Source organism: Sinohyriopsis cumingii, chromosome 4 (assembly GCF_028554795.1).
Source record: "Sinohyriopsis cumingii isolate HCF-2022 chromosome 4, ASM2855479v2, whole genome shotgun sequence".
NCBI classification, from domain to species: domain Eukaryota; kingdom Metazoa; phylum Mollusca; class Bivalvia; order Unionida; family Unionidae; genus Sinohyriopsis; species Sinohyriopsis cumingii.
The window spans coordinates 50,599,721-50,613,254 of record NC_142964.1 but is presented as its reverse complement, the minus strand read 5'-3'; the positions used below and the strand labels follow the sequence as shown (position 1 = coordinate 50,613,254).

At 36.5% G+C, this 13,534-nt stretch overlaps 1 protein-coding gene across 1 annotated transcript; it reads left to right on the top strand.

Moving 5' to 3' along the window:
- Positions 1 to 1,775: 1,775 nt before the first annotated feature.
- On the top strand, positions 1,776 to 9,247 carry LOC149801142 (cyclin-dependent kinase inhibitor 1-like). The gene is made up of 3 exons (XM_089955164.1): positions 1,776 to 2,377; positions 4,002 to 4,083; positions 5,638 to 9,247. Coding segments are annotated over exons 1-3 (627 nt in total). The 5' UTR covers positions 1,776 to 1,833; the 3' UTR covers positions 5,639 to 9,247.
- The last annotated feature ends 4,287 nt before the right edge of the window (positions 9,248 to 13,534 follow it).

Sequence of the window (13,534 nt, the reverse complement as noted above, 5' to 3'; positions counted from 1 at the left end):
TCTTTGCTTTGATGAATTAAAGACTAGCGCCGCTATTCGCTTGTAAGTCGAGTCCAATTGCAAAAAACAAAGACTCTGATCTGCCGTAGCATAAAGCTCTGCACATCAGGGTCTATCATGTTTGTTCTACTGATTATTCCTAACAAATTGCAAATCTCTTGGCGCATTATGCTACGGCAGATCTGGGTATGTGCAGTTCCTAAATGATCTCATCTTATAGGTGAGTACGGACGGTATGGTTTGCTATTGTCCTGGACATCGACAAAAGTGGACAAAGGCTTCCCTAATACAGTCTTTCACTTAAGTGAAAAATATATATTAGATTATATTTGTTATTGTATGTCTAAACCTTCTAATTGCCACAACTGAATTACTTAATCAGATTCCGAAAGATGTATTTTTCTCATAGCAACACGTTTTGGTGTGTCTATGTATAGTCGACAAGTAGACCGACTAGAGTGCAGAAAATTAAATTTGATTTATAAACATATCAGTAGCAAAGACATTTTAAACGTTTACCTTGTCTATTTTCGGTATGGATTATTCTACTAGAAAACCTTAATTTTCAAAATAATTTAGTTTGAAGTATGTTTAATTTATAAAGAGAAATATCAAAATATCGGTACGACTATTTCAGAGTGGTTGTTGCCATCACTACCACCACTCTCATTAACCATCACGAATATTTGTCATCTTCACCACTTCCAGCACAACAACAATCATCATCATCATCATCCTCATCATCATCATCCTCATCATGAAAACAATAACGTGAAGATTTCATTGAAAGTTATAGTTACTATTACTTTGTATGTTTCTAAATGTAAGCACTTACTACGATGTTACTACGATGTTAATCTTTCTTCAAAACAAAATTTAGACTATTGTAGCAAACATAATTTGGCAAATATGACTTTTATTTTGGTGGAAATCCCCAATTAATTATTTTTTTATAATTAAAAAAGATATTCTACCAATTCGAAAATAGTATAATTATCACCATTTTTCGCTCTAGGTAAACATACAATGATATCAGTATATTCTGCTCATAAATAGCACAAGGAAAAACAAATTTTGAAAAAATCAGGAACCAGTTTAGCTACCGTTTTCGGTATAAATATTCTGACATCACGAGTTTCAATTGATCAAGTTAGGACATGCAAGATTTCGGAATTTGTTTCAGGTTCTTAAGTTGGTACGAGTTACTTCCCTTACTCTACACTATCACGGGCTTTCGTGACTGGTTCAGTTGATAGCTTCACCCACTGGAAAGCAAAATTATTTCTAAATCACTATAGTGTAGAAAAGAAATAGTTGACACATAATTCTTACTTTCTGGATGAAACAGAACGTTTCAGCCTAACGGGAAAGGATATCAACGCCTGCAACAGAATAATTTAACACTGCATCACAGAATGGCTCATTACATATAAAGCACGAGTGACATAAACAGCTATTTATAGCAGCTGATTTAATTTTTATTGATACACATGCACTGTCATCTACAGCTTCTTTCTAAAGTTTACTCAAGGTGAAACTTCGCGGTAAATATATTCGTTTGGCACGGATTTGTCCAAAATTTGCCGGTAAATGCATTTCATGACCAATACATGCTCGCGCGTGACACCACACGTATCTGGCGCTGTAAACCTTGCCAGGGTCATAATCAGATAAATTACATGACACCCATCCAATCAGAACGCGCAATGCGGCTCGTGACATTAGCCCCGCCTACATTCTTGATGATTGGCACAGAAATCCTTTAACTCGCGGAGCACGCACTATGTTGTGTCAGTTGTGTGAAGTTCTAAGGAAGGTTGTATTAGCGATATAATGCCTGGAGTAATGCTTTTGGATAGTGTGTTAAATTCGCATAAAATGGAAAAATCTAAAGTATGTAGATGTTTATTCGGAAGGCCTGATCATGATAAACTGAGAAAGGATTTAGATTCAGAAATGGCACAGATGAGAGAAGAAACCATGCGTTACATGAGCGATAAGTACAATTTTAATACCGAAGACGACGAGCCTTTGGAAGGCCGCTACGATTGGCAATTAATCAAACAGACGGATGATGTACCATCCTTCTATCGAAAGGGGTACACAAATAAACACAGAACTATAACACGACGACGGCTATCATTTAATTCGGGTTTGAATACTCCCGAAAGACCGTCTACACCAGTCGTATTGCCCGTCGATGGAACTGTGTGCAATTCTAGCCCGTCTGCACAAAATGGAGATTTACAAAATCGTTTAGAAACAACACCCATTTTTAGAGACTCGTCATTTTCTTCAGAATCTTCAAGTCCAGACTCTGATGTCAACGATAGTAGACCAAGTAGCCGAGGACATCTTGTTCAAACAAAAATAGAAGGTAAGTGGTATGACCCTTTTATTTGTTTCTCCACAGCCCTTTGGGGGCTCGTCAAACGTATTTCTTGAGTTTTTTGGTTGTATCGTAATTGTCATAACTGCTTGTCAGGAATAACCCACAGATCGTATGGTGCACTGTATCGTTTTACAAACTTCTGGTAGTCGTAGTTCACGGCTGTTCGGCACATATATATCAAAAATCAAAATATATACGTGTGTGACAGTAACTTGTATAGTAAAATGATTTGTACTTCGTAACATTTCCAGTTCGATTTGTTCAAATACGCGTCTGCGAACAATTTAGCGTTTTCTCTTGACCCAATTTTGGGTGATATGTAAATATGACTAGTTTTTTTACGTAATTCTAACAATTCTTTTCGTTGTTTTTCCTATTTTACCTTGGTTATTAACTCGGATCAGTTGTGACTTGTGTTTGGTTGCGGTTAATTATCTTTTTGTTTTCACTTTTATAACCAAACATTCGCGGGAATTTAAATACAACGTGTTAGATCGAGTTTGATCCATTTATGCGGGAAGGTCAGATTTCTTTGTTCAAATTGCCCACCAAGACCGGGATTGGTAGCAACAGCGTAACTTGTCCAAACATGTTTGTTTACTGTACTCGGAGTGGTTCAAGACCAAAGACGCTATTTCATTCATGAACATACATGTCTCTGCAAAACATGCTTTCCGCGTGGTTTTAAAGGCTCATTTACTTCTACGTTTTCTTTATTTATTTTAAAGTTGAAAGAAGAAAAATAAATTTTTATTTTGCACACATTTAATTAAGCAGGAGATTAAGATTTATCTTGGAAAATGTACCATTTTCTGAAGCTGCCAGTTTAATGCAGGATTTATTGTACTATGCTTGATTCAGTGTGATGTATCATGTTGAACAAGAGGAATCCCAATATTCAAATCAGTAATGCTTGTAATGAAGTTTACCTGATACATGTATGATGGAATATCACTAAATTAATCACCAACATCGCGGACTTCATACTTTTCATGACGGAAATTTAAATGATCACTCCCTATCAGCATCATAGGTTTCAGTTTTATTTTTCACAACGTATCTAGCACTATATTAAATGAAGATGGACATTTCAATTTTCCTTTAATAGTTTCAATACTAGCGATGGTCCAAGTCAAGAAGAGTCGAATGCCTAACGCCCTTTGCAGATAATCGTCACCTTTTCGCACCAAGCAGTTACAATTGTCCAATGCTCAATCTTGATAATCTCTTACGAACGAACGAACGAACGAACACAAAACTGACCAAGTTTGACCTGATTTTCTTAAAATCAATGAAACGGCTGTTGTGCAGAGACGCTAATTCGGTTTCAGCCATTGTCATGTATAAACGTTGTCGATTTCTGATTAACCTGCCGGCCTACGGGCATTAAGCTACATCAAATGTTGATGTCCTCAGTTTGGTCGTATCAATCAATGTATTAAACTGGACATGGTCTGTCCAATGTTTGCGCAACTTGTCAGTGATGAAAATGCTTGTATTCAAGCACAATTGCTGTCCTGTGTTTGCTGTCAGTCGACACGTAAAAAGGCGTGAAGATGAAATATTTGTATGGTCTCTTTGTATTATCTATTTTTCCTTCTTTTTGCAGACTATTTAAAAGTAAGAAAGAGAAGGTTGAATTTAGACGATGACCAAGTTCGAGCAGCCAAATCCCCCAGATTAGAGTTATGGTAAGTTTTTTTGTTTTGTTTTTTTTGTAAACTATTTCGAACTAGAATTGGTTTACAAGCTTAAAATAAATGTTTAAAGTTATGAAAGTACAAATACAATATACAGAAACAACTGATGGAGAAACTGTGAGGACGTTTTTGTACCAGTGATATATTTGTTCCCTTCGAGATCATTAGAATGGCATTTTACATGAGCAACACATGTTCGTTTTACGATTATTTAAAAACAAAATACGTGTAAAATACACTGTTCAAGCTTGCACTCGGCAACTATCAACCTTTATCATCTTTAATCAATACATAACCTCAGTCGTGATGCTGTTTGATTTTGTTTATTTACAATCTCCATGACGATCTTTGCAAGATTAGTACACGTTTAGAGAGTAAGCCATCTCAGTTTGCACGAGGATTGTGGTAAAAATCGATGAAATACTGATTTCTTTTGAAATATACTTGAAAGCCCAAGTCCCATTAGTCGAACTTGAAATAAGAGTAAGTGGGTTAAACTTGACTTGAAAAGCTCAATTTTGTAACAATTATTTAAACTGACGTGCTTAGTGTAGATGGCCTTTTTGCTTCAGTGAAACTAGTGCAAATACTGTAAAACTGCGCGAAATAAATCACCTTGTTTATCTGGTGTGATGTCGATGTTTACAGTGGTATGAGTCATACGTTCTACGAGCTCCATTTTACTACCGTTTGTGTACAATCCGTTTGTAGTTTTCAGGCTGTTGATTTTTGTAGTTTGAATAGCTCCACCGTGATTATGATAGATTTCGTCTCTAAATAGATTTTTTTGTACTGAATACTTGTTATCTATCGAATGAAGTGACTCGAATCTAATATGTGTTAGTATAAAGACTCTGGAATGATTGGTGGAAAGAGTTGGGGTAACCATTTACAAAACAAAAGCCTGGCGTAGTAACCCGCTAGTTCGGACGCCGCATTGTCATCATTTGCATAAAGCCTGACCCAGCGTGTGAATTGCCGGGACAGATGCAGACTAGTGGTTATCAGAGTTCACGTGACTTGAATGTTCCCAGGGTTACCGTGTAAGTGGAATGCTATATTTGGTAACAAGCTAATTCTGTGCACATGTGGCCACGTGTGTGCTATGGGACTCTTCAACGGAGCTTGGACAGATAGGTTCATTAGGAACGAGGGAAAGGCTGGAGTATTGAAGCATTACCTCTGCTTTCTTCCTCTAGATAAAAACCCGCATCATATTAAATTGGGTCTTTTCATATATAATTAAACCTCGGATCTTGCAGTAATAACTTAGGTTGTGGTGGGGGGGGGGAGGGACTTCGATGGTAATTAGCTTCTATAGCTAAGAGGTTGAGGTGGGTCCAACATAAAAATCTCTTGATGCTTTCTTTGAAGGTACTAAAAGTCCGACGTTTGCCAAAAAACTAAATGAAGTAATGGACTTGCCTTTCCTTTCTATACTTAAATATATTCTTACCGTTCCAAGAATTTCTTCCTACCGATACTCCTTTGTCCCTCTCTTATTGATTTCGCTTAGAGTAATATTTTTTCTTGTTTTTCTTTCAGAATTTGGTACACGAGCTTCATGAACGACGCATGTATATGAAGACAGCTATCCAGGCTGCCCCTTGACTATCCCTCTTGTTCGTTTCGCCCTGCCAGCCTGCAGGAAATATTGTAGGTCAGCACTGATCCATTTCATGCTGATTTCAGCCTGTCTGGCATGGTTACTATGGACATCAAACGGTGTGGACAAAGATGATGGATCTGATGAAATGTAACAGCTGTTTGGCTGGATTTTGTGGCATAGGAAATGTACATGCAGATGTATATTTTGTTATTTTTGGATTTATCCCCCCCCCCCCCCCGAGTCATGTGATGATTGTGGACTTGGATCAAATGCAAACTAAATTATTGGAATTATTTCCAACTTTCATTAAATTTGAGTCTTTTGTTGTTTATTATTTATCTGCAGATTTTTGAACAACTTTATATACATATTATCAGCTTGTGAAGATGAAGCAAAACTGACAAAAATAGTTTTTAGAAAAACAACTCGTTAGTAGGTGTTAAACAGTTTGCAGGATTTCATTACACATGTACATCAGTGGAAGATTTTGAGCAAAAATTTGTCAAAAGGTGTGGTGCGTCAAATGGATTTAATTATTTATCTCCCAGAGAACTCTGTATTTCGTTTCATATTATGCAGGTCGTGCAAATAATTGTCATTGGTGCAATTTAGAATAAGAGTATAGTCATTTCAACTCTTGCATAGACATTGTAGAGCCCAAGTTAAAAATGATACGGATATTCAAAGCTTGATGCTGTTGTGATATCGAAGCAAAGGTTGACGAAGTGTTCATTCATCAGGTGTGTAAACACCTCGTGGCTTGATACATTTGCAGCTTGTACTTCAATATTGTAATGGCATTCAACCCTATCAAACTGCATTTCTTGTGAAAGACCCGATTTTGACTTGGCTTCATCTGGTATTTAATTTGTGTACACATTACATTTTGTAGGTGCCTTGTAAGGAATGCTTTTGCAATTTGACCGGGGCAAAATCATGCATTTTTTGGAGTGAAATGTGAATGATGTGGTTTTGTTCAGGAGCACAGGCAAGTTCTTACAAGACCACAACTGTACTCTCTTTTAGGTGCCTCTGAATGTGCAGTGGAGAAAAGTATTTTTCATGGCAAAATGCTTCAGTAGAGTTTTACATGAATGTACTTTTCCTTGCAGATTATTGTGGCTTACCTTGCAAGATAATATTGTTTGCTAGCTAGTCAGTCAAAATTTAACCACCATGGAAATACTTTGGTAGCTGGCACTTAGTTTGCTAATAAATTCATGCATTTATGTGAATGATTGTAGTAAAACTGTTTGGGTCTTTAATTTCATTGATGTGAATGATTTTGGTAAAACTGTTTGCGTCTTTAATTTCATTTGTTACATATTCTAGTCCATGTGTTTCAGTTGCGGTCTTCATGGCTTCTGTAAAAGATAAACATGTGCTGAGAAACATGTTTATTTGTTTTTTACAGTTACTGAGACTGCTGCTGTTGTTGCACAATCAGATTTTGTATGTAAGAATGACAATTATATAGACTTTGCAGGCAGCAAAAATTTGTCACAAATGTTGTCCTAAAATAAAAAGCACAAATTCTTTTTGTTTCATTGATGAATCGCCAAAACAAAATCTTTTTACATTGATCATTAGGTTGATGTTCAAATGAGGAATGTTTTAATTTGACAGTTTCGTGTCTGAAATCTCTTTCCCGCCCCCCCCCCCCCCCCCAATCATTGGATCATACTGGTTTCCAGCTACAAATGTTACTGTGTATACTTGCTTTCCAGTGGATTAAAATAACTGATCTGCTGTATCACAATGTGCCAAAGATCATGGTCTTTGTTCTACTGATTATTCCTAACAAACTACACAGACCCAGATCTGCCTGAGCATTGTGTACCAGCAGATCTCACAGTTTGTAGTTGGGCTTGTATTATATGCAAGCATATATGGTAATTAAACAGTTGAACACATTTTTCATTGCAGATCTGTGAAGCTTCGATTTCACATGCTTGATGTTTTAAAAATGGTTGTCAAAAATTGTCTTGGAAAAGTGCAATGTATTAAAAGTCCATGTGGCACATACCAAATATGCTCCTTATTGGTCAATTACAGCTGCAAAGTGCACAGACCAAGTTGCACTGTCACATAATGCACTGACATATGGGCGTCTTTTGGGAGTAATGAACATGGTCCCTGACTTGTGACTGCAGATTGGGATTTGTTCTTTGTAGCTGGACTGGACATTTAAGAGAGAATATGCAGTCTCATGTGCCCCCTGACTTTCATAGGCAACATGGATTCTGTTTGCATAGGAATTTTGGTCATGTTTAAAAATGTTAATGTCGGGCTTTACAATAAGATGGTTGCTGGTTCAGTACCCACCCACATCTGCAGGGTGACCTTATCTTTGTGAAAGGCACTTGCCCTGAACAAAGTGCAGAAATGGCTTGTAAATGCCATCGCTGTAGACCAACAGAATCCATGATGGCTTTTTTGTAATGATCTCGTAATAATTTAATAACCTTTGATATTAACAAGCAAATCAGTAGCTTGTTTCAGTGTATATGTATGTATATGTTACACTAAGTGTACTATTACCTGAATAAAATGAAGTTTTATTCCTTTTTTAATCATTTCTTTACTGTATTTTTTGTTTGACTTCTGAGAGCAAGATGTATGCCAAAAAATGCATTTATAACATTTCTAAAATGATGAAAGACTTGCAGTTTTACCTAATGCTTTCATACATTGCCAAAGTTATCTTGCCGCATTTTTCATCAAGCTATTTTTCTCCTCTATCAAATGGAGTATATAACTTGATTTTGAAGCAATCTTTAAAGATTGATGAAATATTATGGATGCAAATTTTCCCTTTCATGCAAATTGTGGGAAAGTAAAAAAGTAATCCTTTCTTAAAATTGTAATTAATTGGTTACTCTAAGAATCGGTATCAACAAAAATTATGAGAAGTTTAATTCAAAATTGTAGTGTTTTTCCATTAACTTGTCATTCAAAACTTTATATTTTCGGAGGACGGAAGGAATCTAGGCCTTTGTGTTTTCCTTGTTATTCATTTTTCAGGGACTTGTAAGGTAGTCACTATATGTCACGTTGCAATATGCTGTTGTGATCTTATAGATCTATCGGCAGTTTTGATCTCGAGACTCTCTTACATGTAAATCCATTCAGAAAAGTAAATATTTAGTGTCCGTTGCATTTTGATATCTTTTCTGATGTCATATCATCAATTAAGTACACACTTCAAATGTTCCGTTATTTATTCCACAGTTACTTGGTAAATTATAAATTACCAAGGAGTTCAACTTGAAACAGTGTAATTTCATTGCTGGAGAATATTTTGATTTAAATTTATCATTTTTGGCAGCTCTTTATTTTCCCTCAGATTGTTGGAGAGTCTCAACCATAACTTATTATTGGTGTCAAATTTAATTAACATTTGGAGAAGTGGGAAATATGTTTCTATTTATGTATTTCAAATAAACTGTATTTTAGGTCACCTGGTTACATTAATGGGACCATAATTTATGAAAAGAATATTAACTTATTATTTCTTATGAAATTTAATAAATTTAATTAAGATGTCATTTGACTTGTGTCTTATTGGAAACTCTATCTGCCTCATAACCCATGTTACGACTTTTAATTCTTCTATGTTTTTGTGCCGTCTGCTTTTGATCAGTCTCTTGCTCTCTTTAGACACAAACATGCGTCCAAGTTTTAATTTTTCAAGCGCATGGCAGATTCGATACAACTTGTACTTAGGCTTTCATGTGCTTGTTCATCCAGTTATCCCATTACATTACAAATCCATATGACATGGGCACAACCACCCTAAAGTTTAATAACGTCTTTTGGCATTCTCTCCTATAATCATTGATACCATCATGTACGAAGAAGCAATCAAACTGCACAGACAGACGGGCGCCAGTTTGATGGATTACTTCTCAACAACACCCCCACCCAAAAAAAGACAACCCCTTTTTGCTAAGTTGTGTGAAAACACATTGTAGTCCAGTAGAATGCACTGGAAGACCACCCCTGCTACCAAAAAATAATGGTCTCTCAAGACCGGTGGTCCCTCATGACTGGTCATATTACTATATCATCAATAAATGTGTGCATGGAGAACCTGGTCTCTCAAGACGGGTAGTGTTTCATAGCAGTGGTTCTCACAAGACAGGTTTTACTACAACAAGCAATTTAACCTATTAAAATATCCGGGTACAAAAATCTCGATTATTAATTTCCCATATTAAACTCGTTTTCGGCAATTTCGATGATATGCTTCCTTTTATTTGTCTGGATTGGTCTTACGCTGAAGACAAGTGTTAATGCGTGCCCTTGGGGTTATTCATGGCTTCAGTCATCCGGTACAGAGAGTGAATCATTACACCATGCACAACTGGATGTGCGTTTTCCTGATTGGGAACACGCAGGTTTAATCAGGAAAGTGATTATGATTTGGATTTTTAAAGCAGCTTTACAAAATTTAAATGATACTGGGGAAACAAAATATTTTCATTTCATGGCGTCGACATCTTCTGTATGCTTTAATTAAAACGTTTGTTTAGATATCATTTAACTTCTCTCATGGAACCTGAAAACTTCATCTGCATAATAATTCTGAAAAATAATTAAAATTTACATCATAATCTAATATATTGTCCTGAAAAATGTACTTACCTAAATGTGTCTAGTACACGAATCAACGATAGGTTGTGCGGAAATTGCAGTGGTGTATCGAGTGGGCTTATGTAGGTGATTATAACCGGGGAGCTACTTTCTTTTATCGACAGTCATCGTAAATGAGTCAGACACTAGGTACGTACAGAGTGGATGTTACATCACAGGGACAGTATACGAAAAGGCGATGTTTCCTAAAGACACCAATGAGTAACTGTAGTTGGTATGTGTAATTAAAAGCAAGATTAGTAGTAAATTCAAAAATAGCAAAGTATGTCAAGTAACATTAATCTACGGTTAAGTTGATAGTAAGTAAGACACAGCGGTCTGTTCAACTTACACTATATAGAGAGATAAAATTACGCATCGGTATATATATTTTTAAATAAATCCACTTATGACTGACATTTGTACTCGTTTAAACTGATAACATGTAGCGTGTTTGACTATATCAAACTGTGTGTGTGATTTGGTTTTTAACGTAGCTTTAACAATTTTTTAGTCAGTGTGGCAGGTTTCAGTGATGTCTCGCACTGGGGCATCATGCCGCAAACATATAGCATGAGGTCCCACCTAGTCACATTATCCTGACACCAGGCTGACCAGTCCGAACACTAAGCCCTTAGTGCTGAGAGCCTATCGAGGCAGCTGTTAAGTACCATTTTTATGTCTTTGGTATGACTCGGCCGGTGATTGAACCCACGACCTCTCGAATCCGAGGCGGACGCTCTAACCAGTAGGCCACCGGAGCGGTCTATATAACAGAAATTTGATACAAAAGTGTATAGATTCAATTTTAAATGTTTTTATTAGGGAATCTTCATCTCCAAGAAATTTAAAACGAATGTTTCATATTTAGTTGTCGACCAATTTTATTACAAGTGTGTTTGAGCTGTTAAAATTTAAAAGGGAAAAAATCATGTAATGATACGAATTTTATAAAGTAACTTTTATTCTGAAAGAATATCATAGGTCAGCATCAGCTTTTATATTTCGCAGAGTCTTAAATCCTACCTGGTCAAAAGAGGATACGTAAATCCCACCTGGTCAAATGATGATAAGTAAATCCTACATGGTCTAACGAGGATACGTAAATCAGACCTGGTCAAGTAAGGATACGTAAATCCCACATGGTCAAGTAAGGATATGTAAATCCCACGTGGTCAAATGAGGATCCGTAAATCCCACATGGTCAAGTAAGGATACGTAAATCTCACATGGTCAAGTAAGGATCCGTAAATCCCACATGGTCAAATGAGAATACTTTAATCCCATCTGGTCAAATGAGGATACGTAAATCCTACCTGGTAAAGTAAGGATACGTAATTACCACATGGTCAAATGAGTATAAATAAGATGCAAAATGCACACGCGTGTACGTAGTGATAACCTAACCAACGCGCAGACCTAAACACGGCGCCATAGGCGTCCGCAGAAATATTGGTAATTTTGCTAAACAAAAGGAGGAGCGACAGTCCTCACCCCGTCCGCGCTCCCCCTCTACGGTGCGGACTCTTAGCAGAAGGATTATTTATTTACACTGTTTCCAGTTTAAATAACAGGTAAACATAGACGGGTGGAGTTGTTAAGTTGTCCCTTTTGTCATTAAATTCATTTAAATTCGTTGAATTTTGGAAGGATTAGTATAATGAATTATCATTATATCACAGGTTATCAGATAACAACGTTATCTTTGTCAGAGGACTTCATACTCTTTATCATGAGACACTGTTCTCTTTGTTAGAAGACACTGTTCTCTTTGTCGTAAGACATTGTTCTCTTTGTCATTGTCATAAGACTTCATACTCTTTATCATGAGACACTCTTCTCTTTGTTAGAAGACAATGTTCTATTTGTCACAAGACATTGTTCTCTTTGTCAGAGGACTTCATACTCTTTATCATGAGACACCCTTCTCTTTGTCAGAAGCCATTGTTCTCTTTGTCATTGTCACTGTACTATTCTCTTTGAAAGAAGATACCAATCTCTTTGTCTATGCTGTATAATCAGTAAAATCAAGGCAAAGAAAAGACACGGATAGATTCATCTTGCTTAATTTTGAAACGTTTCAAATTTAAATAAAGTATTCATCATTGACATGTATTGATTTACTTTAAGCAAAGCCAGTGATATCCTTTTTTCATGGTAGACCAATGCATAAGTAAATATGGTAGACCAATGCATAAGTACATATGGTAGACCTATGCATAAGTATATATGGTAGTCCAAGACATAGTATATATGGATCATACATAGTTTACAGTTAGCGTACATCTAACAATTCAGTGTATCTTTATATACCCGCTTAAAAGACGATTGTAAATAACAAAGATCCTGATATGCCGTAGCATAATGTGTTTTTAGTTCAGATCAGAGTCTATGTTGTTCTACTCTCCTAACTAAACTCCACATGCCCACATCTGCCGACGCATGATGCGCGGACAGATCTGGGTCTGTGCAGTTTGGAGGTGGAGTCGTTTTATAAGTGAGTACAGACAGTATGTACATTTTATATGAGAATTAGTGCCCTAGTTATTGAAATTGCGATTTTTGCGCATATTTCCGTTTTCGTGTGTTTCGCTTGGAACCGGCATTCTTGATATTACCTTTTTATACACGCGTGGGTAAACATTTGGCCAATTTTGCTTTAGATTTTTATTTTTGTTTTCGTGAAAAATCTGAACACCGTGTTTAAAGAATCAAACCTTCTTTGTGCAGCGTCCTCAAACCGCAAAGAACCGCACAACCTTTATCCCTCTTACTTCGCAAGACTTATAATGATAAAAACCGAATTACGTCCAAACATTGAGAACCTTTATTTTCTTTGAATGATCAAGATGTCTTCATTTGGGTAAATATATTAACCTAGGGTTCCTCAAAATAGGTCACACACACACACACACACACACACACACACACACACACACACAGTGAGTCGTCAATATATATATAGATGTGTCTTCTTCGTGTATTATTTCCTTTCAAAATAAACTGAAACTTTGGGCTTGCTATAGCGAAAGAAACTTTCCGCATCTAGTTTTCGATCTGTGGGTGTTTAGGATATCCATAACTGAACCACCGCCCTTGCCACACCCCCGCTACTTATTCGGACCAGTGGTTCGATTAGCTCATCACTCATTTTGAGGTAAATGAAACTTCCGGTTTAGACTTTTGAAAAAGTCGCGA

What these genes read in the sequence shown, in the direction of transcription:
- LOC149801142 (XM_089955164.1), top strand. Translation starts at nt 1,834, where the DNA reads ATGCCTGGAGTAATGCTTTTGGATAGTGTGTTAAATTCGCATAAAATG. An exon ending in TGTTCAAACAAAAATAGAAG is followed by an intron (nt 2,378 to 4,001) that starts GTAAGTGGTATG and finishes TTCTTTTTGCAG; the next exon opens with ACTATTTAAAAGTAAGAAAG.